Source organism: Hyaena hyaena, unplaced genomic scaffold (genome assembly GCF_003009895.1).
Source record: "Hyaena hyaena isolate Hyena2069 unplaced genomic scaffold, ASM300989v1 scaffold_84, whole genome shotgun sequence".
Taxonomy (NCBI): Eukaryota; Metazoa; Chordata; class Mammalia; order Carnivora; family Hyaenidae; genus Hyaena; species Hyaena hyaena.
Window position 1 is genome coordinate 2,112,499 of NW_024080716.1, and position 26,849 is coordinate 2,139,347.

Consider the following 26,849-nt stretch of genomic DNA (forward strand, 5'->3'; position numbering starts at 1 on the left):
TATGTATGCAAAGGAATACAACTGCAACATGAAGATTAAAACACACACACACACACACACACACACACCCCACTAGCTCCTATACCCTAAAGCAAATATACACTGTGGAATGAAGGTAAATCAGTTCTATTTCATGACATGTCTGGAATTCTTCTCTTTGTACATAGCTCGTTATGTTACCCCACGTCCCTTCTTTGTCCTCCTTTCTCGCCCCACCTCCAAGTGTATGATTTGGCAGGTTTTGGTGGATGCAAAAGAAGCTAGCAAGAGTGCCAGAGAATTCAGAAATTTCTTGTCTTCTGGTTTACTTTTCAGAGCTCTGCTAAATGTGTGCTCAAAACCTATGATGAGGGGTTCCAGGCACACTACAGCAGCCCTACAATAGTTCTGCTGAGTAGGCATCTGTATTGTCATTGCAAAAGAGAGAACAGACTATGAGGGGCAAAGTGCTTTTTCCAAGGCTCCTAGTAAGTGAAGGCACTACATTCGAACCCAGGTCTGTGTTTATTTTATCCAAGTACCTCCTAAATCACATGTATATTTTTGTTGCCTGAATGTGACCTGTTACAGTGTGTAATCACCTTGGGCAGGGTTGGGGGTGGGGCACCAAACACACAGTTCTTGCCAAACAGTTTGAATGGCTCATACTGACCATGACCAAGAAGAAAGTGATGTTGATTGTGGACTGTGTCTGTGTATGGAAGTTACAGATGGACATTTTAAAAAATTTTTGTAATATTTGTTTTTGAGAAAGGGACAGACAGAGAGTGAATAGAGGAGGGGCAGAGAGAGAGGAAGACACAAAATCTGAAGCAGGCTCTAGGCTCTGAGCTGTCAGCACAGAGCCCATTGCAGGGCTCGAACTCATGTACTGCGAAATCATGACCTGAGCTGAAGTCAGCTGCTCAGTCAACTGAGGCACCCAGGCGCCCCTGGACATTTTTTTTTTTTTTTTGGTTATTGCCCATGTAACCTATTGTTATGAAATACCACAAATAAACTTCCCCATGAAATGTTTTCTTAAGCCTAAAGGGGAAAATAAATAAGTATATCATATATAATCTCTGGAAATTTGTTCCATTTCAAATCCTTCCAAAGTGGAGAAAGCAAAACGTTTGCAGCTTGAAGAGCAGGATCAAGGGGAAGTGTTAGGGGGAAGATTTGAGTTTCTTTTGTCAGTCAGAGCTCTCTGTGTCCATTGCCTTTCTGGCAATCCAGCCCTGGCTTTTACCCAAAGGGCCCCGGAGAGCTGGGCCACAAGTCTGTGGTAAGTGGTCTTCCTAGCTGTCTGTATATGTATTATAGACCATCTACTCTCACTCTCCCTTGAGAGAAAAATGTTTTTCTTAGAATCATTTTTTTAAACTTAGCTTCTCTGTGCCTGTTGCAACTTGGTTATTTGAGGGTGCTCAAACAATAACTTATTTTTAAGAGAGGAGACCAAAACTTACACCAACCTGAGGCCAAGTTGATTTGCCAAATATCTCAATTTATAATAGAGGGAGTTTCATCAGAATTGTTTCCTTTATCGTGTGGCATTTTCCTAGGTAGCTTTGCAAGACTTACCCTCCCCTCTCTACACGGAAGCCTGTTGGCATGGAAGGACCTTGGTATAGACCTGGCAGCCTGTGCGGCACAGTGCTTTCAGGGTACGATCATAGAGAGCCTGCCGGCCAATTACAACCCCTTCTGTCTTAGACACTTCCCTAAAATATGCCATTTTATGTACACCTCCCTTAAACAAACAGAAAACAATGTAAGAGCTCAGTTTTAAAAGGTGCAATTCAGAAAAATCTAGGTTGCTGAAAGACAAAAGCAGCATCCTCATCAGTCTGGTCTGAGGGAGTGAGGATTTTTGTTCCGTTTCGATGTGTACATTTTACAGTGAAGACTATCGGTTGCCTTATTAAAAAAACAACAACAACGTGAATTTTAAGGTAGATCTCGTGGGGGCAACATTAATGATTTAGGGGTGGACCCTATTCTTGGACGGCTCACCATTCATTTGACGATATAAGACAAAAACACAGAATTATTTCGTATTGGGGAAATGATCACAAATGCCATGAGACCAGCTCAGCTAGTTGAACTGTTTGGATGGATCACTGAGGAGCTGTGACTTTGACTTTTGGAAATGAATGCTGGAGCTGCAGTGAGGAAGGCTTGAATGACAGGCTGGGCAAGTGCTTCTGGCCTTTAAGGGTAACAGGAAGCCCCTTTAGGTTTGTGAACTCGTTGAATCAGTACGGTGTGGAATGGTAGAACGTAGGTTATTTCAGGTGAGGAGAAACTACAAATAAAAATGTAAGGCCTATAATGACCATCTTTACTTAGGCTCACAAGGGGAACACAAAGCTGGTCTGTGTAAACGTCTGTTTTTGTCTCTATCCTGTACCTCCACTGAGCTCCATGGAATTATGGGGGGCTGTGGAGCCACGGAGATCTAAATTCGAACCCGACTCCTTGATGGCTTTGGACCTCTCTGAAACAGAGATAATAAACCATATTTGTGAGTTTGTGGCAGGACTAGAGGGAACAAATGTTGAGGTTGCAGCCTACTGCTGGTACTCATTCTGGACTCTTTGTGATGAATGACAACATTTTAAATACGTAGTTGTCCATTTCCATGCAAAAAGAATACATGCTCATTACAGAAAGTAAGAAGCCTTAAAGAAGGAAAATAATCCTATGGTATCAATGATGTTAATATTCTAGTGGGTTTCTTTCCATCCGTTTACTGGAAAGAAACAGGCTTACTGTTGTTTTCTTGAGACTTTACTGCTTCCTGATTTGTTTTGCTGTTTATAAGAGGAAGAACACGAGCTGGACCAGAGAGTTCCTCACTGCCTTTCTCTTCCATCATTGTAGACACAGTCCTGCTTCAGACCTTTACTCTGAGTACTTCTAGGAGTAGGCAGATCCTACCAGCTCTGTTGCTAGATGTCCTCTTTGTCAATCCACCCTCTGACCTCCTAAACATGTGCTGAGGGAATGAAGCCTTCTTGGGTACCTTTGTTCCTGCCTCTGAGTCCTCATTACAAATTATCTAGAGCATTTTCCCTAGACTGTATTGAGAAATACCAGCAGGGATTTGCTGATAATGTTGCTACTCGGAGTGATCGTTAAGTATTGGGAGAGTTATATTCTAAAAGGTTTGAAGGAGGAGTCAGACTATAAGGCTCCTTGTACAGAATATAACAGTGCTAGTCTAGCAGAGTATGAACTTAAAGATGACAGAATTTCATGCCATTCCCATTGGTGGAGAGGTGGTTGTCATTATTGATTCTAGGATCTGATTTATTTCATCCTAACAGATAAAGAACTCCAAATGGGCTTTCTAAAATATGAGCCATTTAGATGCCCATCTAAAAGTTATTCACCCTTAACCTTATTGGATTAACTGTCCACTTAAATGTCTTCTGTGAAACCAAAGATTCTGCTATGTATTTCCCTTACAGGAAAGGTCAGGAAAGAGAGTGTTGTTTTGTTTAATTATTTGCCTGTGACTTCCAAAGTAAGGCATTCCTAGGTTCCCTTGCAATAGAAGTTGAGAAAAAGCAAATTAGAAGAAGAGCTGCTGGCGTCAGGAATGTTGATAGCAGCAAAAAATGACAGCCTGATGACGGTGGAAGAGAGAGCCAATATAAGAACTGAAAAACTCAGCAGTTAAGAGTCTTTTAGAGCTTGGGTAAATAGCCTTAGTCTTCATGCACAACAGTTGGCTTTCATATAGAGAAGCATTGTAGGAGAGGATTGAGTATTAATCTAAGTAACTTTTTAGATTGCAGTCTCCATTTTAGTAAAATTAAGGGATCAAGAACATAGGACATAAATTCTTAATAATAAATCCCCTTTAGGTCTTAAGGTTTGATTTGTGATGACTTTTATTTTTTAATGTTTACTTATTTGCTTTTGAGAGAGAGAGAGAGGAAGGCACAGAATCCAAAGCAGGCTGCAGGCTCCAAGTTGTTGGCACAGAGCCGGATGTGGGGCTCGATCTTATGAACCATGAGATCATGACCTGAGCCATGACCTAAGTTGGATGCTTAACCAATTGAGCCACCCAGGCTACCCTGTGATGACTTTTATTAAGCCATAAAGGAATTCATTATTTTTAATATAATTTGTTTGAAAAATTAAGTATGTAAGTTTTAGAATGATTTCCATCCAGGGGTGCCTGGGTGGCTTAGTTGGTTACGTGTCCAGCTTCTGCTCAGGTCACGATTTCGCGGTTCATGGGTTCGAGATCTGGATCCGGCTCTCTGCTGTCAGCGTGGAATAGCAGAAAACCTGCTTAAGATGTTCTGTCTTTCTCTTGTACTGTCTTGTGATGTCTCTCAAAAATAAATAAACATTAAAAAATAGAATGATTTCTATCCGGATAATCCATTCATACCAGTTCTAGAAAATAAAATTATCTTTGTATGTTATTTACGTGGAACCCAACGGTAGCTAATGTTTGGCCCTGATGGGTCAGAAGTGTTTCGTTTGTGTATACTTTGAGTGTCTTCTAGAGAATATCTGATCCAATGCATCCTTTATTTTATAATAAGGGTGTCTTGGTATTTTGGGGCTGCTATAACAAAATACCAGAGGTTGAGTAGCTTATAAATAGCAGAAATTTATCTATCGCACTTCTGGCTGTTGGGTAGTCCATGATCAAGGTGGTAGCAGATTCAGTCTCTAGTACTATCTGGCTCATATATGATGCCTTCTTCCTTGTCCTCATATAATGGGAGAAATGAGGGGCGCCTGGGTGGCTTGGTTAAGCGTCCGACTTTCGCTTAGGTCATGATCTCGCGGTTGNGCGTCCGACTTTCGCTTAGGTCATGATCTCGCGGTTGGTGGGTTCGAGCCCCGCGTCGGGCTCTGTGCTGACTGCCCGCTCAGAGCCTGGAGCCTATTTCAGAGTCTGTATCTCCCTCTCTCTCTCTCTGACCCTCCCCTGCTCACGCTGTCTCTCTCTCTCTCTCTCTCTCTCTTAGAAATAAATAAAACATTTAAAAAAAAAATAATGGGAGAAATGAGAGAGCTCTCTGGGGTCTCCTTTATAAAGGTACTAACTAATTCCATTCATGAGGACTCTGCCCTCATGACCTAATCACTTCTCAAAGCCATTATCTCCTGCTTTCATCATCTTGGTTATTAGGATCTCAACTTAAAAATTTTGGTGGGACACAAACATTCAGACCATAGAAAATGGAAATAGAGGCTCAGAGATGCTGTGCCTAGCTCTAAGCCACAAAGAAATTTAGCATCAGTGACAAGTTTAGACCAGGTGTTATTGACTACCAGTTCAGGGCTCTTACTACCATAACATATAACATTCTAAGAATGGAATGATGTGGCATTTACATTCACAGGTATTCTAATTGGTCTGTTAATTTATTCATTCATTCATCTTTATTAAACATAGATTTATTACATGATTACTGTGTACCTGGCACATTATAAGTTTAGCCTAAATATTTGCTATGTGTGTGCATGCATGTGCACGCGTGTGCGCACGCACACACAAGCACACACACACACCTTTTGTGTGTCCCAGAACCTTAGGTTGTACCTTTGGTTTGGACCTTAATCTTTTTCACCGCAGCCCTGAATATGGCCACCTCTAGGACGAACACATTTATGTTTCCCAAGCAAATAGAGGCACCTGGATGGCTAAACCGGTTAAGCGTCTGACTTCGGCTCAGGTCATGATCTCATCGTTTGTGAGCTCCAGCCCTGTATTGGGCTCTGTGCTGACAGCTCTGTGTTGAAGCCCTGGAGCCTGCTTCAGGTTCTGTGTCTCCCTCTCTTTCTGCCCCTTCCCTGCTAGTGCTCTCTTAGTAAATACGAGAAAAATGTAAGGTTCCCAACCAAATAAACATTTCTTTTAAGGATTTTCATCCTGGGAGATTCCATAGCCTTTTTCAGTAGTCATTTTTATAAGTATTCATCTTGCTTTCTCTGGGTTCTGCTTTGGTTCAACCCTAGGTCTTTTATACTGTAGTTAAAGATCCTTTCTTGGAGAAGAAAGATGAGATCTCAACAGCCCTCTGAGAATTTTTCTGTCACTCATTTATCCTTTGTTGTTGTTGTTGTTTGTCTAACTCGTGTAATACAAATTATTTTGGTTTTTTTCCAATGTAGATATTAATTTATTGGGGCACAAAAGGAGATTAAAGATGATCTCATTCAACTACCTGATTTTGTGTATGGTCCCCTGGAACCCAGAGAGAAGAAATGGTTCAAATTACCCAGCAAGTTAGTGGCAGATTTAGCCTTTGGAGCCAGGCCCCCAACCTGTCATCCAAGGTTTTTACTACGGTAGCACATTGGCCCAGAATTCTCTCTTTACGGACAATGCTGGTCTGTTTTACTTTATCACTTACTTCTCCCTCAAGTAGTATAACCCACAGAATTTCTTGCTTACCCATGCCAGTAAATGGTTAATCTCACTGAGCCCAAGGCCCTGGAAACTTCTGGGAAGGAGCCAGGTGAGCAAAGAGAGCAGATAAAGGCACCACCTGCCGATGGGTTAGAACAGCCTGGGGACACAGAGAGAATGTAAACACATTCTGCAAATCTTATTGTCTGACACTGTGCCAGCGTCTTTTGGGTTCTTGTCATGGAAAATATTTCGTCTGAGGTCATTCAATAAGCAAAAAGGGGCATTGAATACCCTTCAGGGTGCCAACTCAGTCCCCCACCTTTTGTCCAAATTAAATAAGCAAGGGACTAACATTTCATGGTTCTAGAAGGCCCGCCTTTCAACAATACAGGCTGTAAGGTAGGGAAAAAGGAGACTTTAAGAAAATATATTGTGTTGTTCAGAACAGCTCTCTCCCTCTGGCGGCCTGCCCTCCTCCCCCGCGCGGCCTCCCTGTTTGCTCACCCGTACTTACAAGCACACGCCCTGAGTTTAGAGCAAGAGTTAATGTCTGTGCTTCCTCATAAATCTCAGTTTGGTGCCTCGAGCTATGTTTTTAATTCTGTGGTGGAGCTTTGAGATTTGAGATGAGTAGAAAGGAGGGGCAGCTGGTGGAGGTAATAATGGAAGCTGCCATTTCTCCTGGAGACTCGCATCCTCCTTCACGTCTCCTCAGGTGGTTTAAAGCCTTCGCTCAGCATCTGTGAGGGCCAGGATGGGAGCAGAGGGGGACGTCATGAGAAAGAACACCTATGTGGTACTGAGGCTCTGTTGGACGATGCAGAAGGATGCTTGGCTTCTTTGTGGAGGAAGCAGAATGTGTGGAATGAGCCAATTCACCGAAACTGGTCGCTGGCTGGCCTAATTTTCTGGTTCCACTAAAAATGGCTTTCCTGTCAAAAAAATGCATTGCCTTACAAAACTTGCTATCGAAGACGGTTTTTCCTCCATTCAACTTGGAGCTCCCTTTTTTTTCTTTTTTTTTTTTTGCTGTTGTTCAAATACTTATTTTTTGTGATTGGTCCTTTGGTACTTGGATGATAGTTTCTTCTGTATAAACCTCATTTCTTCAACATGCCTTTTGCTTTTTGTGGTATAGAAGGCAAATCTATTTGGCTGCTATGATGGTTTAAAGTAGTAATTGGTTAGGCTTCCACCCTGGCAACAACCATATTTGACTCGAATTCTGAATCTGAGTCACTGAGTTGAACCTGTAATTAACAAGACTAAAGGAAGAACTCTGATCTTTGAAAATTCTGGTCCCTCATTTATATATCTATAAAATGAAGGCATTGGAAGCACATCTCTTAAAAGGCCTTCCAACTCAGACAGTCTGGGATCCTAAAAATCTCCAACTGTTTTAAACCCTCTTCTTCCACTGAGTTCTTAGGAATCCTTATGGAGACTCTCCTTTACTTCTAGATCTTTCTAGGAGGTCTTTTGTTTTATCAGAAGTGAAGGGTACATTGATCTTCTTGCTTCTATTACTGTGGGAATGGAGGCCAGATTCAGCTGCTTTCCTTGAGGGTAGAAAATGGGAACAAAATAAATTGTAATAGGTAAACTCCTAATTCCATAATAAGGCCTACAGTTTTCTTTTTCTTTTTTCTTTTGTTTTTAGTGTTTTATTTATTTCTGAGAGAGAGAAACAGTGTGAGCAGGGGAGGGTCAGAGAGAGAGGGAGACAACAGAATCAGAAGCAGGCTCCAGACTCTGAGCCGTCAGCACAGAGCCCAACACGGGACTCAAACCCATGAACTGTGTGCTCATGACCTGAGCCAAAGTCAGATGCTTTACTGACTGAGCCACCCAGGCGCCCCAAGGCTTGCAGTCTTCTATTTTTCCCTGTTTGGGGTATGGGAAAGAGGCGATAGTAAAATAGGCCCAGAGATCAGCAGCCCCTGGGCTTCTGGAATTCAGAGACTGAGCCTTACTCATTTCTCTGTCTGTGACAGTACACTACACAGAGAATATGCTGATTAAATACTGGAATTGAAGGTAAACATCTTCAATAGACATCGCAGGGCTATCTTAGGGAATCACCAGTGAGGTGATTTAAAAGATGCTTTTTAACCTATTAGAAAAGTTTTACAGAGCTATGCTGATTCAGTCTGAAGAAAAAAGAGCTGTAGGGGTGTTTTAAGCTAAATGAAAGTCTCTCTGATGGAATTAAGTAGGAAGTTATATACACTAAAACACTGATAAAGCAGAATCCAGACACATTACATGTTCTGAGGCTCAGAATCAGGTAGAGGAAGACGGATCAATGGGTGAAGAAAAATGTAGAAGATTCCAGCACCTTCTCTGTGCTAGAGATTTGCTTTTCTGGTTTTGTCTATGCAGGGATCATGATATTTCTCCTCCCCTTTGTAATTCTGTTCTACCAGTAGTGTTGACTTATTGATTAAGCCTGGTCATATTCTTTATCTAATTTCCTGTTAACTTTATTTATGTCTATCAAAGAAGTTTAAAAGAATGCTGTAATAGTTTAAAAATTTTTAAAATATGAAGTTTCTATCAGTGCAAGTAAGCATTATGAGGCACACTAGGAATTCAACATTTGATAGTTGCTAGTATGCGTTCCAGCATACAAAACACTTTCTCAGGGCGCCTGGGTGGCTCAGTCGGTTGAGTGTCCAGCTTCGGCTCAGGTCATGATCTCACAGTTTGTGGGTTTGAGCCCCGCATCAGGCTCTCTGCTGACAGCTAGCTCCGAGCCTGGAGCCTGCTTCACATTCTGTGTCTCCCTCTCTCTCTGATCCCCTCCCCCCCCCCCACCCCATTCACACTCTGTCTCTCGCTGTCTCAAAAATAAGGTATTAAAAAAAAAGAAAACCATTTTCTCATCCATTATCCTCTTGTTCCTTATGAAATTGTTGTTACCCAAAGATCAGAAAGGTGGTGTGAATGCCCAAAGCCAAGGTTTACACCCAGAGTATGATTTGGAGAAGAAAGCCACCAAGTTGTTCTTTGCTTAATAATTTGGTGTTGGCGTTCTTTACCTAGGACTGCACCCCCACTTTGATTAACTTGACCATAGCATTTAGTGAGAAAGATCAGTCTTACCCTGATGAAAAATATTTTTTTTGTAATTTCTCTTCACTTCCAGGGCTACCTTATTTTCCTACAATCTGATGATTGACAGTGTCGAGCATATAAAAATCTACTGTTCCTTTTGAAATTGAGATTTCATTTCTAACCTTTAGTTAAGGACTCTAGGCAAGCTTTTTGCCCACAGATGATGACAGTCTTCTTCGGGCAACTCTTTCAACCTTGTGTCGATGGGAAGTAAGGCTGTGTTGTATAATAGCAGGACCTTCACTTGGAGTGCACTTTGTGATGAGAGTCCAGAATGGTGAAAAGACCCCTAAGTGAAACCTTAGGAGACCAAGGCTCTCACCAGCTCAGCGTTGTGCATACTGATGCTTTGGGAAAACCCTAGTCCTTCTGTATACCAGTTTTCTCATATCCAGAAAGATGGCACTGGGCTTTAGTGTCCAGGAGCCCTTCTCGCTCTGATGTTGTACAGTTTATAAACACTAAAATGCTGTTCCATTATATGGCGGCTGATCTATGCTTTTACGTGTTTGTGAAGTATCATGGTAGATGCTAAAGTTCCCCAGGGGTGATCGGACAGTGCTTCTAAACTACAAAAGCCATAACCCAGAGGCTTCTTTTAGGTCCTGTATGTCCTTGATGAATGTTAGTAGTGTCATGACCATAGCTGTCTACGTCATTTATAGTCACTGAGGTCATGAGATATCACATGGAGACATGCTAAAAAACATGTGGTGAAACAGATTCAGAGAATGAAATGAGCTTGTCCATAGTGACACAACATAAAGTGTCAGAATCAAGACTGTAATTCAAGACTATCTGACATCCTCTTCTTTGCATTTTTCACTTCACTCTGTTACCTTTCATAACATCTTACATGGTGAGCCCAAGTAACTAATGAAGCATTTCTGGTCATAAAGGAACCTGTGTTCTCCACAATTGTCCTAATGACATTGGATGGAAGAGGAGACGACAGGTTTTTATAGACTTGTGGTACTGAGGTCTTTGAAAAGACTTTGTTGCCTTCAGAGAGACTTTTGAGTTAATAGATTTATCTTCTAAGGTATCACCATTGGAGCTCATGAGAGAAGGTTGGCTGAACTTGTATATTTAAAAGTATGCTACATCTCTGAGAAATGTCATCGCCATGCTCAAATTGATTGGTTATTTAGAAATAGGGTCCCTCTTGAATTTCATGCGTAAACTTCACTTGAGGCTTCCCTAAGGTAAAAGAATATAAAGTGTACTTATTAGAGAAGCTATCTTGGCAGATTTTCATCACCTTTGGATAAAAGCAAAATTGCACCCAGCACATAAATTGACATATGAAGCAGTAAATGATTCCATTGTGCAAGTTGTTTTAATGGACTAAAGCCAGAATGCTCCATTAACCAGCATGCATAGAATAATCACTGAGCTAAAAGAAAGAAAGAAAAAAAGAAGAGAAAAGAAAGGAGGAAAGGAGGGAGGGAGAGAGAGAAAGAGAAAAAAAGAGAAAGGAAGGAAGGAAGAGACAGAGAGAAGAAATGAAACAGAATGAAGAAACATTGGGGGGATGATAAATGTCAGAATAGCAGCTGGGAAGGTGAGAGGTTAGAAAGGGAACCTTAGAGGTATGTACAATATGTTTCTTTTCCTCTTTCTTTTCTTTCTTTGTGGGCCAAGGATTAAGTACAAAAAAGGTTGGGTGTCAGCTTTCAAACATAATGATCAAAAATCTGAGAACTGGGCAGTAGAATGTGCCAGGCTCTTTTCTTATTTCCTTTTGTAAGAAGAATCTCAGAGATCAGCCAACCGGGGAGAGGGGTGGCATATGCATATGTGTGAGATTGTGTTTATACACATCTCTACTTGGATAAACACACAGAAGCCACAATAGCATTCCCAAAGGAATTCTTCCTTAATACAGGAAGTAACAGCTTTGTGAAGGCACCACAATTAAGCTCTGGGTTTTCATTCTAGATCCCAGGATTTAATTTCTAGAAGAAATGAGAGCTCTGTGATGTTCCATGGGACTGTTTAGAATTACAAGCAACTTAGTTTTAAAGCTCATTGAATGCAAAGCACCTGAGCCTGGCTTAACCTCTAGGGATCTCTTTGCTTTCAGAGATGTCTAAAACCACAAACCATAAATTCTGATGGGCACATGTAAAAGAAGAGACCACAGGAATTACAGTTTTGTTATTCAATGTGGCCACGCTCTCCTGCCACGACTTCCCTCCCATCATTCCCAAGCTTCCTCTTGCTTTGCACTTGGGTTTACCAGATGTCCGGGCCCAGACTATACCAGGTAGTGTGGGGAAAAACAGACAGGATTTCTTCACAAGCTTTGATATGTATGTTGCTGCAATTTTGCTGGATAGAATGTGTACAGATGATAGAGAATCATGAGATCTAAAAGCTGAGGTCACAGGCCTTTTTTGAATTGGTCATTATCCCTCTTAAGGATCATCCATACACTACGATTCTTGAAGTCCCAGGTCTTTTCTCAGTTATTCCTTGCTGATATTTACAGCTTTGTGGAAAATGAAGCTGCCGTCATTTCTCTCCTCCTTGAAACTGCCAGCCTGACACATCCAGTTCCTGACCCACTGCCTTGACTCTTCCTTTCTCTTTTGGCCGTTACCATCAGAATATTGACATGAGGTCAATATCCATGTTTGCAGCCCTGGCCTCAGTCCTCAGCACCAGAGTCGTGTTTCCAGCTGGACATTTCCACATAGGATTCTCAACAACATCTTGAAGTCGTCATGTTTAAAATGACATTTATTCTTTTATTCTTACCTCCTGAGTTTCTAGAACACTCAGCCAGTTAGTAGGTAAGCCACTCAACATCACTGTAGAATAGTCTGACTGAGACATTACATGACTTTCCCATCTGTTTCTTTTTGTTTTAATCTAGTACACATAGCTAATCTAAAGGAAACACCTTTCTTGCAGGAGGCAAGGAGAAGGCCTTCGGGTCTTCTGGGGGAGTCTGGAACAGCAGTCCCTCTCATCCCGCTGGAATCCCTGGTCCACTGAGGTGCCTTATGCCACCTTCACTGAGCACCCTATGAAATACACCAGTGAGAAGTTCCTCGAAATTTGTAAGGTAGGCGGTTTGAGCATCATTAAACCAGCTTTGATGGTGAAGCTGTGTGTTTTTAAAATATGTACCATTAAAAAAAAAAAGTTAAGATACAACCTGAGTTTATACAGATACAAAATTTAAAAGGTTTATAGACCTTTTTTTTAGTAAGCAATAGGGGTGTTTTATATAAAAAATATAATATTTATATTAGCCATATTATGATGTTTCTACCTTGCTAATTTCTTATAAAAATTATAGTATAATATTATTTAAACATGGCAATCCTTGCGTCTGTTTTTTGCCATACATCTAAATGTATGGGTATGTATAACTTTGTGTACGTAACTAAATTCTAATGATTTCATTTGGAGAAGGAGTGTGGGTGGGATAGCATGGAATGTGAATTCAGATATGGCTCTTGGTTATGTTTGTCACTTTTCTTTTTGGAGCCTTGGAAGTCTCATCTCTAAAATGACCATAATGAACACTCCCCTTCCTCCTAACTTCATGGGACCACTGTAAGGTTAAATGGGATAACGTGTATATAAAGGCTTCATAAACAGGAAAGCAATTAAGAGTATTTTTATGTCTTTCAATCTCATCTCCTCAGGTAGATGTTATCAGTGGCACGGAAGGTCTTTCTATTTTTTCATCTCCCCTAGGGAAACCTCAGCAGAGCTAGGATACTGGATAGGCAGGAAGTAAAATGGTTAGAGCTGGAAATGCAAAGAAAGATCAAACTTTTTATTTTCAACAGATATACACATAGGAGTGTGCGTATAGGCCTAGAAATTCTTGCCTTCTCGGTCCTTTCCATTTTTACCTTTACATGCTCTCGTTCACTTCCCAATATCATCACTCTCTATTCGCTGTAAATTCAAAAGATAGCAACATGTACCTAAAATCTTTCTGTGGTTGGATGGCGCGCGTTGCAGTGGCTGCATGGTTTTAAACACACCTATTCATGCAAGTATGCGTACGTATAAAAATATTGTTAATTGCTATGTCTCCTACTTTAAAAATGATTTGAGGCAGAACCTGACTGGAGGTAAATGACTAAATGAAGGCTTCGTTTCACCTCATGTGTACTGGAAATCGGCTTAACTCCCATCTGCTGTCAGAAAGGACAGTGGTCTTCTCCAGGTTTATGTCAACAACCTCGGGGCTAATGGTCCCCAGGCCAGCCTCTGGCTCCAGGCTGTGGCAGACACTAAACTAGTTCATTGTGTGGATCTGGTGATAGCCCGGTTTCACAGTGCTGCCACCCCAGCTCCAACAGCTGCCGCTAGCCCGACTCTGCCACCCAAAAGCAATAAAAGAGAACAAAATTAAAACCGAGGACAATGAAGTAACACTTACACAAAGGCATTGATCTGAGAGTTGACTGGCTGAGGCCTTCAGCGAGATGCAGTGAGAATTTACATCAGGATAAGTGGCCCACATTTCACACGGAATATCAGCTTTCTCTGTAAAAGACTTTATTAATAATAATGCTCTGTTGCTTTGCTTTATAAGCCTCTCTCTGCTCCTGGATCCTGTTGTGCTCTTTCGCAAATATTTCCTCCCCCTTCCTCTGACTCCCTCCTCCCCCTCCTCCTCCCTTTCTTTTTAACAGTTTGTTTTATCTGTTTCTGTGTTTCTTTTTTTCTTTCAAACACTTGGTAATACAACTCAAAATGCTTAATAATGTATTTTTTCCAAAGCCATTTCCCACCTTTAAAGGAAGTCTGGTTTTTGCCATTAAAATAACATGTATTTTTGCACTAATAGTAATTGTATCATATTTATAAGGTAAAATAAATACCAACTGCCTTGGTTATTATGCCCATCGCTTCCTGAGCCAAGTCTCCTCTTCCTCATACCTGATGCATTAAGTACTTAGTCTCTGAATGTCCTTTGCTGGAAGACATTCAGGGTAAGGGATTAAAGAACAAATTCCATTAACTGCAGAGAAATGGCACTGTGTTACTCTTAATTCTTGGTGGTACTTTGTTTTATTCTGATACATATAAATATAATCAAATAATTTTAAAAGGACGAAAGGTTGAAAGGGGAATAGAATCATTATTCCCCAAACACTGTGACTGTGCTGCTTAATAGAATGGAGAATTAATTTTGCACAAGCCTTCCTATTAATCAAAGCTAAAAGGAAAACTCACTGTTTATATTGCTCTTGTTGGTGGAAGTCAGAATATCATGCGTGTGTGTGTGTGTGTGTGTACTCACGTGCACAAGTGAGGATGTGAGCATAATGAATGCTTGTTCAGGTGGTTGGTTGGTTTTCAGTCAATAAAACTATTTTGTGGATCTGTTAAGTGTATTTCCTTCATGGATTTCCTCCTACAACTATTTTTCCAAAGCTTTAAAAAATTTTTTTTTCCTGGCAACAGTCTGGCACTTTTCACTAGCCAAACTATTTCTTATTGAAGGCCACCCCAAGTCCCAACTCTCTAGGAAAACAAGAGATCTCCTCTGTGCTATGAGATGATGAGTACTCTGATCCAATTCTTTGAGTCTTAATTTCTCTTTTGTTGTTGGGTTTTATGTCACAATATTATTTGTGTTTAGGATACTTTCCAAGATTGGTTTTGATTAATACTCAGTTATATTAATGTAAAAGAATAAATAAGAAGAAAGGGAATTCTGTGAGTTTAGAAGTCCTTCTATATGGGTATTTTGGCATAACATAAGACTTTAAAAGGATGATCTAAAACTAGTTTTTCCATTTGCTGTATAAATGGGGGAAAAAGTAGGAAAATACGGGAAAACTGCATAACTAAATCAAATACCTGAAGCAGTTTAATTCAATTTAGCAAATCTATTGTGGCACAGGAAAATAAATCCTGTAGAGGCAGGTTACACATAGTCAAAATTTTCAAGTTATTTACAATCTGATGCCATAACTTATTTTAAAAACTCCAGATTTATTCTTACTCAGAGACTTTTCTTATAAAGCATCTGTCATCTCTTTATTCAACAAATATTTTCTGATACCTACAAAGTAGAAGTTTATTGTTCATGATAAAAACATTAATGAGACAAAATTCATGTCTTTGTGGAAGGCATTGTTTAATAGAGAAAATAGATAAAAATGCAAAGATTTTAATTTTTTTATTTTAATTTTTTTTACCTTTTTTTATTTCTGAGAGAGAGAAAGAGAGAGAGAGAGAGAGAGAGAGTGGGAGCACGTGAGCAGAGGAGGGTCATAGAGAGAGGAAGACACAGAATTTGAAACAGGCTCCAGGCTCTGAGCTAGCTGTCAGCACAGAGCCTGACTCAGGGCTGGAACCCATGAACCGTGAGATCAGGACCTGAGCCGAAGTCAGACGCTTAACCGACTGAGCCACTCAGGCGCCCCAAAAAATGCAAAGATTTTTAAATGAGCACTAAATTGACTAGATCAGAAGTTTGGATCAAATGAAAAAGCACATGAAGTGCAAGGCGTGTTCTTAGACACAGAGTGATTTAATTTAACTGGAGTTTAATCTTATATACTCTCCTTCATGATCATAAAGGCTCAAATAATAGGTATCAGGGCTTAAGGACAGTAGGAATGGAGGGAAGATAAAGAAATTTTGAGATACTCAAGATATAGAATTGATGGAAGCAGGTAATTTACAGAATAGAGTAGTAGGAGGAGAAAAAGTTGTTGAAGAGAGTGTGGTTTCTGGCTTGGGAAGATGATGATTCCATTAATGTGTTTGGGGAAGAAGTAAAAGAAGAGGTTTGGAGGTTCAATTTCGGACATGTTGGTTTGGAGCATGGGATTGAGTTAGTTGTCAGGCAGTTAGAAATTTAGGTCTGAAGCTCAGGAGAGAAAGCTGAGTTGGTGATAGAGGTTTCAGATCAGACACCTTTGGGTCAAAGCTGAGTCATGGGGTTGGTTGGTTGGTCAGGCACGTACCATAGAAAAGAGCATTAATGAACACATTAATTGCGCTCAAAATCAAATTCATATTATCTCCAAGTCTCCTAAACAAATCTAAAAATTACTGTCAAATTTATGCAACACAGTATCAAAATACATTACATTATTTTTCCCTTTTATTCATCTCACTAACTCGATATGCTGGCAAATATGATGGTCAAATGGCCTCTTTCCAGACATTCTTCCTTATCTCTCAGCCTCCCCAACCTGTTCCAATCTGTGTATGCATATACTTTGCATTACTCATATAAAACAGTTATGAAAATAGGAAATAATCATTTTTTGGCATGGACTTTCTTGTTATAAGACATAAAAATAATCTCGTGTAATATTATGTAATCAGACTATATTTATTGATTGCAGTTGCATGTTTTCATGTAATTCAACTAACAAAAACCCTGTGAGATCAAGATAGCTATCTTTATTTTGAAAATGAGGGTACTTAGAGTGATTAAGTGAATTGACTAAGGTATTGCAATAAACTAGCTCTATTTCCACACCCAAATAATTTGTTAATAAGCAGGGAAATGGCCATAAACCTGAAGAAACTCTTTGAGAGTGTGTGTGTGTGTGTGTGTATTCATTGATGTGATATATTATACTTCCGACAAAATTCGATTATCCTCAGTTGTTTCCCCCACTTTTTATTTATAATTTGTGGCCTCCTCTCCCCTGTTTTAACCATTGCCTTGCTGGGTTCTTTGCATGTGTGGACTCTTGCTGGGAGGGACTAATGACTGAGCCCAGAGCTGGTGAATAATAGTGAATGGGTCATGAATGCTTTATAACCAAATCAAAAGGATCTACAGACCAACGCTTTTTACTCTTTTCTGGCTTATTTACTCTTTTTATCTAAGCAATTATGAAAGTGAATCAATGTGTTAGCCATCAAATGCAACTCACATCCTTAGCCTCTTAGTTTCCCTTCACATGAACTTGACAAATACTCATTAAATACCCACCTAGCTACATGCTGAGCAATGTGCCAGAAAGCCGGGGTACTGAGAAGAATAAAACAGATTTTGCCCTCCAGACACTTACAGAGTAAAGGGGGAAGGGGAAAAAATAATTAACAAATTACAATTTACCATGCTAACACTGTCAGTAGAGAGGGATTCACAAGGGTCTATGGGAGCCCAGAAAACGGAACAAGAAAGTCCAAACCAAACAGGTACGATGATATCTGAAGTAAAACTCAAAGTACAGGCGATTTAACCATCAAAGGAGGTGGGAAAATACATTTTAAAGAAGAGAAAGATGCTTGGAACCTGCAAATTTTGAAAGTAGATGAAATGTTGTTGAATACAGAGTAGTTCATCTTAGCTAGAATTTAAAGCATATGTGTGTACGCACGTGTGTTGACAGGGGAGAGTTGGGGGAATGGGCTAGGAGGAAGGTACAAATTAGGATGGATAGGAACTTTCCTTGGAGGAAGAAAGTTTCTGCCTCATCCTTTTTTACCTCTACATTCCTGAACATACCACAATCAAGGTGTCTCCATAAAGATAATTCCGGGTAAAATGTGCCAGGATGGTATAAACATTCTATCCAGCTGTGCGACTTTTCAAGTGGTTTCCAGTACTGGGTATTGGATGGATTTACTCTTTCTCCCAGCACGCTTCATTTCCTATAGAGGGACACAGAAATCTATAGCCTGAAGGCTTGGAAAACCTGCTCCGCTGAGGAATGCACGCCTGTAGGCATGAAACCTGGTCTCTTGACCCAGTGTAAACAGGAAGCACGTTATGGTTGTAATAAGGAAAACTGAGACTCTGGGCAGTGAACTGCTGGCAGACAGCACCTGAAGCAAACCAGGAGTGCAGTCACTCAGCTGGTAAATAATTGCTGTGAAGTCCAGAACATTCAGCACTCTCCCACCTCTGACAGACCCCCCTCCCCCCCCAACACCACTATACTTTACCCTAACCAGCACACTGCGCCTATGTAATCAGAGTTGTTAAAACTTGACCCTCTGTTTTTGAGACTGGAATAATAGAAGGAGCCAGGGGTGGGTGTATAAAAGCTTTTAGAGGAAAGTATGTGGCTGGTGGCATTCATATCAGATGACACCGCGTTTCTGTCACACAGACTGAGTTCAGGTGCTTGAAATGCTCAAGAGCCAGCTTGGGGACTTGCCTTTCGTCTGGCTTTCCTTTAGTGCACTGCTTGTCACTTTGTCTTCATTGTCCCTCCTTTTAGGGGGCGCACCGAAATGACTAGAAATAAAGTGCATCTGACTCTAATGAGATGCCAAGTCCATTGGGTATGAAGTAGTGTCAACGTTTTCTTTCCAGCACTTAGATTCTGGGGCACGAAAGGAAGCTTCTGATGAGGACTGGAGAAGCACTCAGTAATCTGATCTAAAAGCATTTCTTGATCTATGAAAAGGTAGCCCGGCAATCGAGAGGGTGTTGGCAATGGGAATGAATGCTGAGGCGAATTACGTCTTGGTCTTTAAGAAGTCATAGTTGGATGATGATATTGTCAGTGATTTATTGACAGTATTTTTGATTATTGGTAATAGGCTTCCTTAATGCTCTTACAATCTGACTCCAAATTCCAGCCTCATCTCAATCCACTTCCCCAACTCTTCCTAAAATACACAAATACATGTACCTGCGCACATGAACTTATATACAAACCCTCCATTTATTAAAGTTGGTTTAATCTGTACAGCCACCCTCTGTACTTGATGCTATTAATATTCTTTTTTTGTGTGGAAAAGGAACTATAGAATCCAGAGAGGTTGGATAACTTGCCCACTGTGAGACAGCTACTGAGTGGCATATCTGCAACTTAAGACCAGATCTGTATGATCTCAATACCTATGTTATATCATGCATACTTCCTTTAGTTCAGTGCTTTTCTTTTCTTTTCTTTTTTAATGTTTTATTTATTTCTAGGAGAGAGAGAGAGACAGCATGAGCAGGGGAGGGTCAGAGAGAGAGGGAGTCACAGACTCTGAAACAGGCTTCAGGCTCTGAGCTGGCAGTCAGCACGGAGCCCGACGCGGGGCTCGAACCCACGAACCGCGAGATCATGACCTAAGCGAAAGTCGGACGCTTAACCGACTAAGCCACCCAGGTGCCCCTAGTTCAGTGGTTTTCAACAACGAATGATTTACCCCTCTGCCTCTTGCCCCTATGGTAGCATTTGGCAATGTCTCAAGGCATTTCTGGTTCTCACAGGGTGGGGGTACCATTGGTATCTGGTGGGTAGAGGCTAGTGATGCTGCTTAACATCCTAAAATACAGAGGACATTGCCCACTATAGCAAAAAATTATATGGCACAAAATAACAATAGTCCCAAGGTAGAGAAACTTTGGTTTACTTATATAGACACACAGCCACTCTGGTGAGTATAATTCTTAGAAAACTAGATGAAATGTTTAAATCAAGATAAAAGTGAAATGCGATGGAATACACAATTAATTTTTGCCTGGAGTGTATAGGAAGGCACTGTGTGAGAGAGAGGATTGAGCTTGGTTTGGAAGGATGAACAGGAGAATAGACAATATAGGTCTTTGTGGATTGAGTAGGCCCTACTCATCTTACGTCAAGTCAGAGCTAGAGACTGCTAGGCAAGCTTAGTATGGTGATTTAAAAACAAAAGTCTTTAGTAGCAAAAGACTTTTAAAAATAAAATCTTACTTGAAACCCAAATATATAAAATGGTTAAAAATAGAGCAGATCTAATTGATGCGATTTCTGGGACTGGAGCATGTTACCTGCTGGGCCTCCACATCTTCTCCCCAAACCCGCAGGAATATCTGTTCTCCCGACGTCGTTAATAACAGCACTTCCTTTCTTTTCAAGAGAATCCTTGTCTGGATGATACATTCTATGGTCATCCAACCTATGAAGAAATCTAGTGTTCTAAGGAACGTGGTTTGAAAATTATTAAGTATATTTTTTTCCTAGCCCTTCTTAAAAATAAGGAACATAAATCCTTTTCTAAATATTAGAATTGTACTGTTCATCATAGCAGTATGTTATAGAAAGGAGGGCTTTAACTCTTAAGTCAGGACACTGGGGTCCAAGACTTTGCTCAGTTGCTTATAGTTAATAGTCATTGGACAAATCTCTGAAACACTTGGACCTTCAGTTTACCTATTAGATCCCGTATGCATTGACCTCAATGCTTAGCATCTTGTCCAAGAAAGCTTTCTAACTCCTGCCCTATATCCTATTTTGTTTATACTTTATGAATATTGTTCTTTTTTAAAAATTTTAAAAAAAATTTTAATTTTTTTAATATTTATTTCTGAGAGAGAGAGAGAGATGGCATGAACAGGGGAGGGTCAGAGACAGAGGGAGATACAGAATCCAAAAGAGGCTCCAGCTCTGAGCTAGCTGTCAGCAGCACAGAGCCCGACACGGGGCTCGAACCCACAAACTGTGAGATCATGACCTGAGCTGAAGTCGGATGCTTAACCGACTGAGCCACTCAGGCACCCCATGAATATTGTTTTTAACTACAGGATCTATAATTATTATTTTGGAATTGTTAACTACACACGTGGTCTTATCTTGTGTGTATTTTCTTATGTTCTAGGCTCATGTATTGAGCTGACTGTTAGAAATTACTAAGAGGCTTACTGGTTAGACACCTCAAACCGCATGTCTAGAACAGACCCCATGCTCTCTTCCTTTCACCACTTCCAGTCCTTCTGGCCCAGGCTTTCCCAACCCAGTAATGATACCACTTTCTATCTAGTTTCTCCCACCAAAAATCTAGGTGTTATCTTTGAGTCCTCTGTTCTCTCCATCCCTATATTTACTCATGCCAGCAAGTTCTGTGGCTCTACCTCCAAATAATATTCCTAGTTCAACCAGGTATCATGTTCTCCACTTCTCTCCTGGTCCAAGCCACCGTCAGCTTTGGCCCAGACTGTTGAAGTGACCTTTAAACTCCTCTTACCTTCCTGCTTCTATTCTTGACCCTAACAGTAAATTCTCCGTATAACCTCCAGGATTATTTAAAACAAAATAAAAAACAAAATAAAAAAACATACATCATTGCACTTACCTTTAAAATCACTTCAACCCAAAGTCCTTAATATGGCCCACAAGATACTCTGGGCCAAAGATTTCATCTCTATCTCTTTCTTTTGATCACTATATTCTAACTATATAGCTTTCCCTCTGTTTTCCTCAGAAGAAAACTCAACAGTGGATACATTTGAAATGGACAAAAATCAACCTTTTGATTTAATTTAATTATATGGGCAAGAGTTCATTTAATGACAGTTTTTCAGAAAAAAATAGACCGTACTTGTATAACTTTGATATAGGTTCATATTAAAAATATAGAGATAAGAGAAACAAGTAAAAGTGTCATCTTGCACCTATTTTTCTTTTGAACTTTTCTCCTTGATTAACCAAAAACTTCAATAATCTTGGGGAACTAATATTTAGGATTTTCTTTCAATCTAGAGTTTAAAGGCTTTTTATTTTGAAATAATTTTAGGCTTACAGGAAAATTGCAAAAAGGGTAAGATTTCCATGTACCTGGCATTCAAATTCTTCTAACAATTTACGTAACTATAGTAGAGTTATCAAAACTTGGAAATTAAACATGGGTACAATAATATTAAATACACTACAGGCCTTATTCAAATTTCACTGTTTTTTTGTTTTGTTTTGTTTTGTTTTTCCTAATGACTCTGTCCCAGGATCTAGTTCAGGATTACATATGACACTGAGTTGTTCTGTCTCTTTATTCTCCTCCAAACTGTGACAGTTTCTCAGTCTTTCTTCTGTTTTCACGATCTTGACACTTCTCATGAATACTAGTCAGTTATTTTGTAGAATGTCTCTCCCTTTGGGTTTGCCTGATGTTTTCTCATGATTAAATTGAGGTCTGCTTTTTTGGAGCAGATATTACAGAAATGACTTACACCGTCACTGCATCATATTATAGGCCTATGATGCCTATGTGTCTTATTACTAGCAGTGTTAACATTCATCACTTGTTTAAGATGGATTTAAGATATATGCTGGATTTCTCTGCAAAGTTAATATTTTTCCCTTTACAATTGGTAAATATCTTGGGAGGGGGATACTTTGATGTTCAACCCATATTTTTTGAAATCATGGTGTCTGAATAGAATTTAACGTATCCTTAGGCATCCAGGGAACTTTTACTTTTAAAAAGCTCATATCAGAGTTAAACAATTGTATTCTGGAGTCCGTGATTCATATTAAAGAAATTGGCATTCCAAGTATGGAATTGAAGGGAATAGACCTAAGAAAGTTAAAGTCTTGGGGCACATGGGCAGCTCAGTCGGTTAAGTATCTGACTCTCGAATTTCGCTCACGTCATGATCTTGTGGTTCATGGATTCAAGCCCTGCACTGAGCTGTCAGCGCAGAGCCCGCTTGGGATTCTGTCTCCCTCTCTCTCTCTGCCACGCCGCTGCTTGCTCTAGATCTCTCAGAATAAATAAAACTAAACTTGAAAGAAAAATAAGTTAAAGTCTTTTCTGCCTATAAATAATGATAATATTTGTACTTATAAATAATATGCTTTGTAAAATATCTTTGAATAATTCACTTAAATTCATACAACAATCTCAGGAGATTGGTTTTCGCTATCACTATCATCATCATTATTATTTTCCCATTTTCAGATGTATAAACTAAGGCTCAGTGGGATTGCATGGTTTTTCCAAGTTCTAACCATTAGTAACTGATAGGGCAAGGAAACGTACCTGGCCCTATGCATCTATGCCAAGCATTTTCCCACTATACACAGTGACGGCATAGACATGGTTAGAGAACAGCAAGTTTCACATCGTTGGATATGTCCATGTCCAGGGATATAGGGATTTGGCTTCTTGGTGAGGATGTGTCAAGGCAAAAGAACAGATGAGTGGCTGGAATTGGTAAGCTTAAAGTCACTTCTAACCTTGAAATTTCATGATTTTAAAACATAATGATTCAGGGTACCTGGGTGGCGCAGTCGGTTAGGCATCTGACTCTGGCTCAGGTCCAAGTTCAAGCCCCGCATCGGGCTCTGTGCTGACAGCTCAGAGCCTGGAGCCTGCTTAGGATTCTGTGTCTCCCCACACAGAGGGGGTGGTCTCTCTCTGACCCTCTTCCTGTTCACACTCTGTGCATGTGTCTCTCTCTCTCTCAAAAATGAATAAACATTAAAACATAATGATTCAGTACCTCTGTTATTAACTTGTTCTGTCCTTTTTGACTTCCTCTATTTGAAATTGAAGAAAAACCACCTCTTTCTGCTTATTCAATCAGCTAAAGCGTTGGTAGAATTAGCTGAAAGGAAGGATGTCCTTCCTTCCAGAGTCCCCAGCCTGTATGACTATAGTTTCTGTCACTCAGCAGCAGCGATATTTAGATTCTCTTTAAGATCTGCAAGGGGATGCCGGGACTGCAAACTAGTAATAAGAAATATCTTCTGTCTGTCTTTGCTGCTATACACTGAAGCTCAAGCAAAATCCTACTTATGTGTTAGTTACATTATTTAGCCCCAGTGAAGTGAGTTTATTTATTTTTTAAGTTTATTTATTTATTTTTCTTGAGACAGTGTGTGTTAGTTGGGGAGGGGAGGAGAGAGAGGGAAGGAGAGAGAGTCCCAATCAGACTCTGTTGTCAGTGTGGAGCCTGCTGTGGGGCTCGATATCACAAACTGCAAGGTCATGACCTGACCCAAAATCAAGAGTCAGATGCTTAACTGACTGAGCCATCCAGGTGTCCTCAGAGTTTATTTTTTTAAATTGATGTTTTGATATTATTCAATTAGGTAAATATAACTTTAAAGGAAAGTGGAGAGAGAAATACATCTGTTTATTTTGAAAACCTAGAGATACCGAGGTACTCCAACAAACTATATTCTTTTCTATCATAGCCACTAATTTTTGTTACTTCTGATAACATCACAGATTTCAGTGCTTTTCAAAAGAACAAACTAAGGCTCAAAACAGGGAAGTGAATTTACAATGCCACACAGGTAGAAAATTATAGGAGTTTCATTTGCATGCTTTCTTTTTTTCTTTTTTTCTCCTTTGGTAGGGTTGTCAACTACCAATATCAGACACATTCTAAATTAAAAATTTTTTTTCTTCCTAATAAGGAAACTGAAACTGGAATTTCAAAAGCAGTTAGCCGAAGGGCAATTTGATATAAAAGTAAGAATCTAGGATAAAATCTCTATGGAAAATTGTATTATGGGGAAAGACTACAGGCTTCTCTTTCTCCATTGAAAGATCACTCTTATGTTAGTCCCTTAGAGCAAATAAATATTGGTCTCCTCTTGGATACACGGGAAGAATGATAGACACTTTACAGAGTATGCTTAATAATTTGAATGGGTATTGGAATATACTCTAATAAGAGTCTTAATTTAGATTAGTGAGACAGTTGCCTAGGAAACAGATTTGGATCTCACTGTGAATAAGATTTTATTCATAATGTTCTTTTTTTTTACCACACTACAGAATGTGGAGTGACTGTGGGTAAGTCCTTTACCTTCTGTGAGCCTTGTCTTTCTAACGTGGAAATGGCGAAAACTTCTTTGAGCTACCTAATACATTTATGTTAGAAAGAGGTCATGGATATAGAAGAATTTGTTGGAAATACAAGCATATGAGCTTTCCTAATTCGTTTCCTTGTTTGTATCTCTGTTTAGAATGCTCCCTGAATTGCCCTCCGCTTAGCCCAATTCATCTTGGCTTGACCAAAAGAAGGAAATTTTTTGCTCATTTGACTTAAGAGTTCGGGATAGGCTGACCTAGTAATTTGAATGACTTTGTCAAGAATTCATCTCTCTCTTCCACCTTTGTTAGCTTCATTCTCAGTCAGGTTCTCACTCTGTGTGGTAAAATGACCTTGAAAACCTCCGTGCTTATATTCTGTCAATTTTGCAACAACATTCGTCATGTGCCCATACCTGCACCAATCTCTGTGACCAGAAAAAATGGACTCTGATTGCTTAGGCCTGAGCCATCTGCTAAATAGGCTCTTCTGCAACTATTTAGGCTAACCTGGAAGAGGGTGGTTCTCTAAAGAAATCATGAAGTACTTGTATTGGAAGAAAAATCTCAAATGATCAAAAGGATGCTGGGTTGAAAAAAACAACAGGTGCCAACCAAGCCTTCCCTAATTCTCTTTCACGTGTTGAAACTCTAGGACCCCCCCCCCCCCTTTAAGGATCATCTCATGAGTTTCCTTTTGAAGTCATTTCTGATCCTCTACCTACATATGATTTCTCCCTCTTTTGCATTCCTTTTACCATCTTATTCCTGCTGTTTATTTTCACAAACTTTGTATAATCATGTACAAGTTCATTTCTTAGATTATTAGAATATCACTCCTTTAGATGCAGAGACTTTATCTCACTTGTCTTTCAATCACCAGCAGCATCTAACAGGCATCTGATTCATAATAGACTATCAGCAAATATTTATTAAACTGACTTCTACATGCTGTACAAATTATGAAGGATGGAAAACCAATAAGATGAGGCAGATAATTTCATTATGTACATAGTTTATTGACTGATTAATTTATTAAAAGACTAACAGAAGCAGTGTTGACAATTCTGAGAAATGACATCTATGTGAGCAAGTAAGAAGAGCTGCAGCCCCAGGAGAGTGGTCAGCTTTTGGGAGGACTGGCTAGGGAGGAAGTATGTCTGGACCTACTCTGCATTTACTAACTCTGTGCCTTCTTTTCCTCTTCAGTTGTCTGGGTTCACGTCTAAACTTGTTCCAGCTATCCAGAATGCCCACAAGAATTCCACTGGATCTGGAAGAGGAAAGGGACTGATGGTGCTAACCGAACCCATTTTGATTGAAACCTACACGGGGCTGATGTCATTCATTGGAAACCACAACAAACTCGGCTATTCCCTTGCCCGTGGGAGTATTGGTTTTTGAGACTCTTTCTGGCGTTCTTACGTCTGTCATCCGTCAGTCTACCTTCATTGAAGATTCTGTTTCAGACCACCATATTTTTGGACTGAAACAATTAGTTCCTTTTAAATACTATTGCATGATATTGAATCCTTAGTATCTTAGGTAATCTATAAGCTTGATTAGACTGACACACTTCAGACCTCATATAAGATCAATCAGATTTCCTAACCAGAAAATAAATTCTCTTAAGCTCATAAAATAATATTATCAATGAAAACCTGATCATAAACTGAGGGCAGACCCTCTGGGTTCTTGGTCCTCTGTCCTCTAAATGTGGGAGTTTTATGGATCTTGATCTTAAGTCGTTTGATTCTGATCTTCTCCTTCTTTGGGGCTGACTGTATTATTTTAGGTGGTCTTTTTTATGAGGATGACTTCTAAATCCACATTTCCATCCCTGTTACTTCTTCAAGATTAAGTTTTATATTTCTGTCTG

At 39.9% G+C, this 26,849-nt stretch overlaps 1 protein-coding gene across 1 annotated transcript in view; it reads left to right on the forward strand.

Annotated features, from left to right (window-relative positions):
* Positions 1-26,567, forward strand: part of TPRG1 (tumor protein p63 regulated 1) — a 114,063-nt gene extending 87,496 nt beyond the window's left edge. Inside the window, exons 4-5 of the mRNA XM_039234233.1 lie at positions 12,413-12,566; positions 26,180-26,567. Of these exons, the coding sequence (XP_039090164.1) occupies positions 12,413-12,566; positions 26,180-26,374 (349 nt within the window). The 3' untranslated portion in view covers positions 26,375-26,567. The remainder of the gene's footprint in view (positions 1-12,412; positions 12,567-26,179) is intronic.
* The last annotated feature ends 282 nt before the right edge of the window (positions 26,568-26,849 follow it).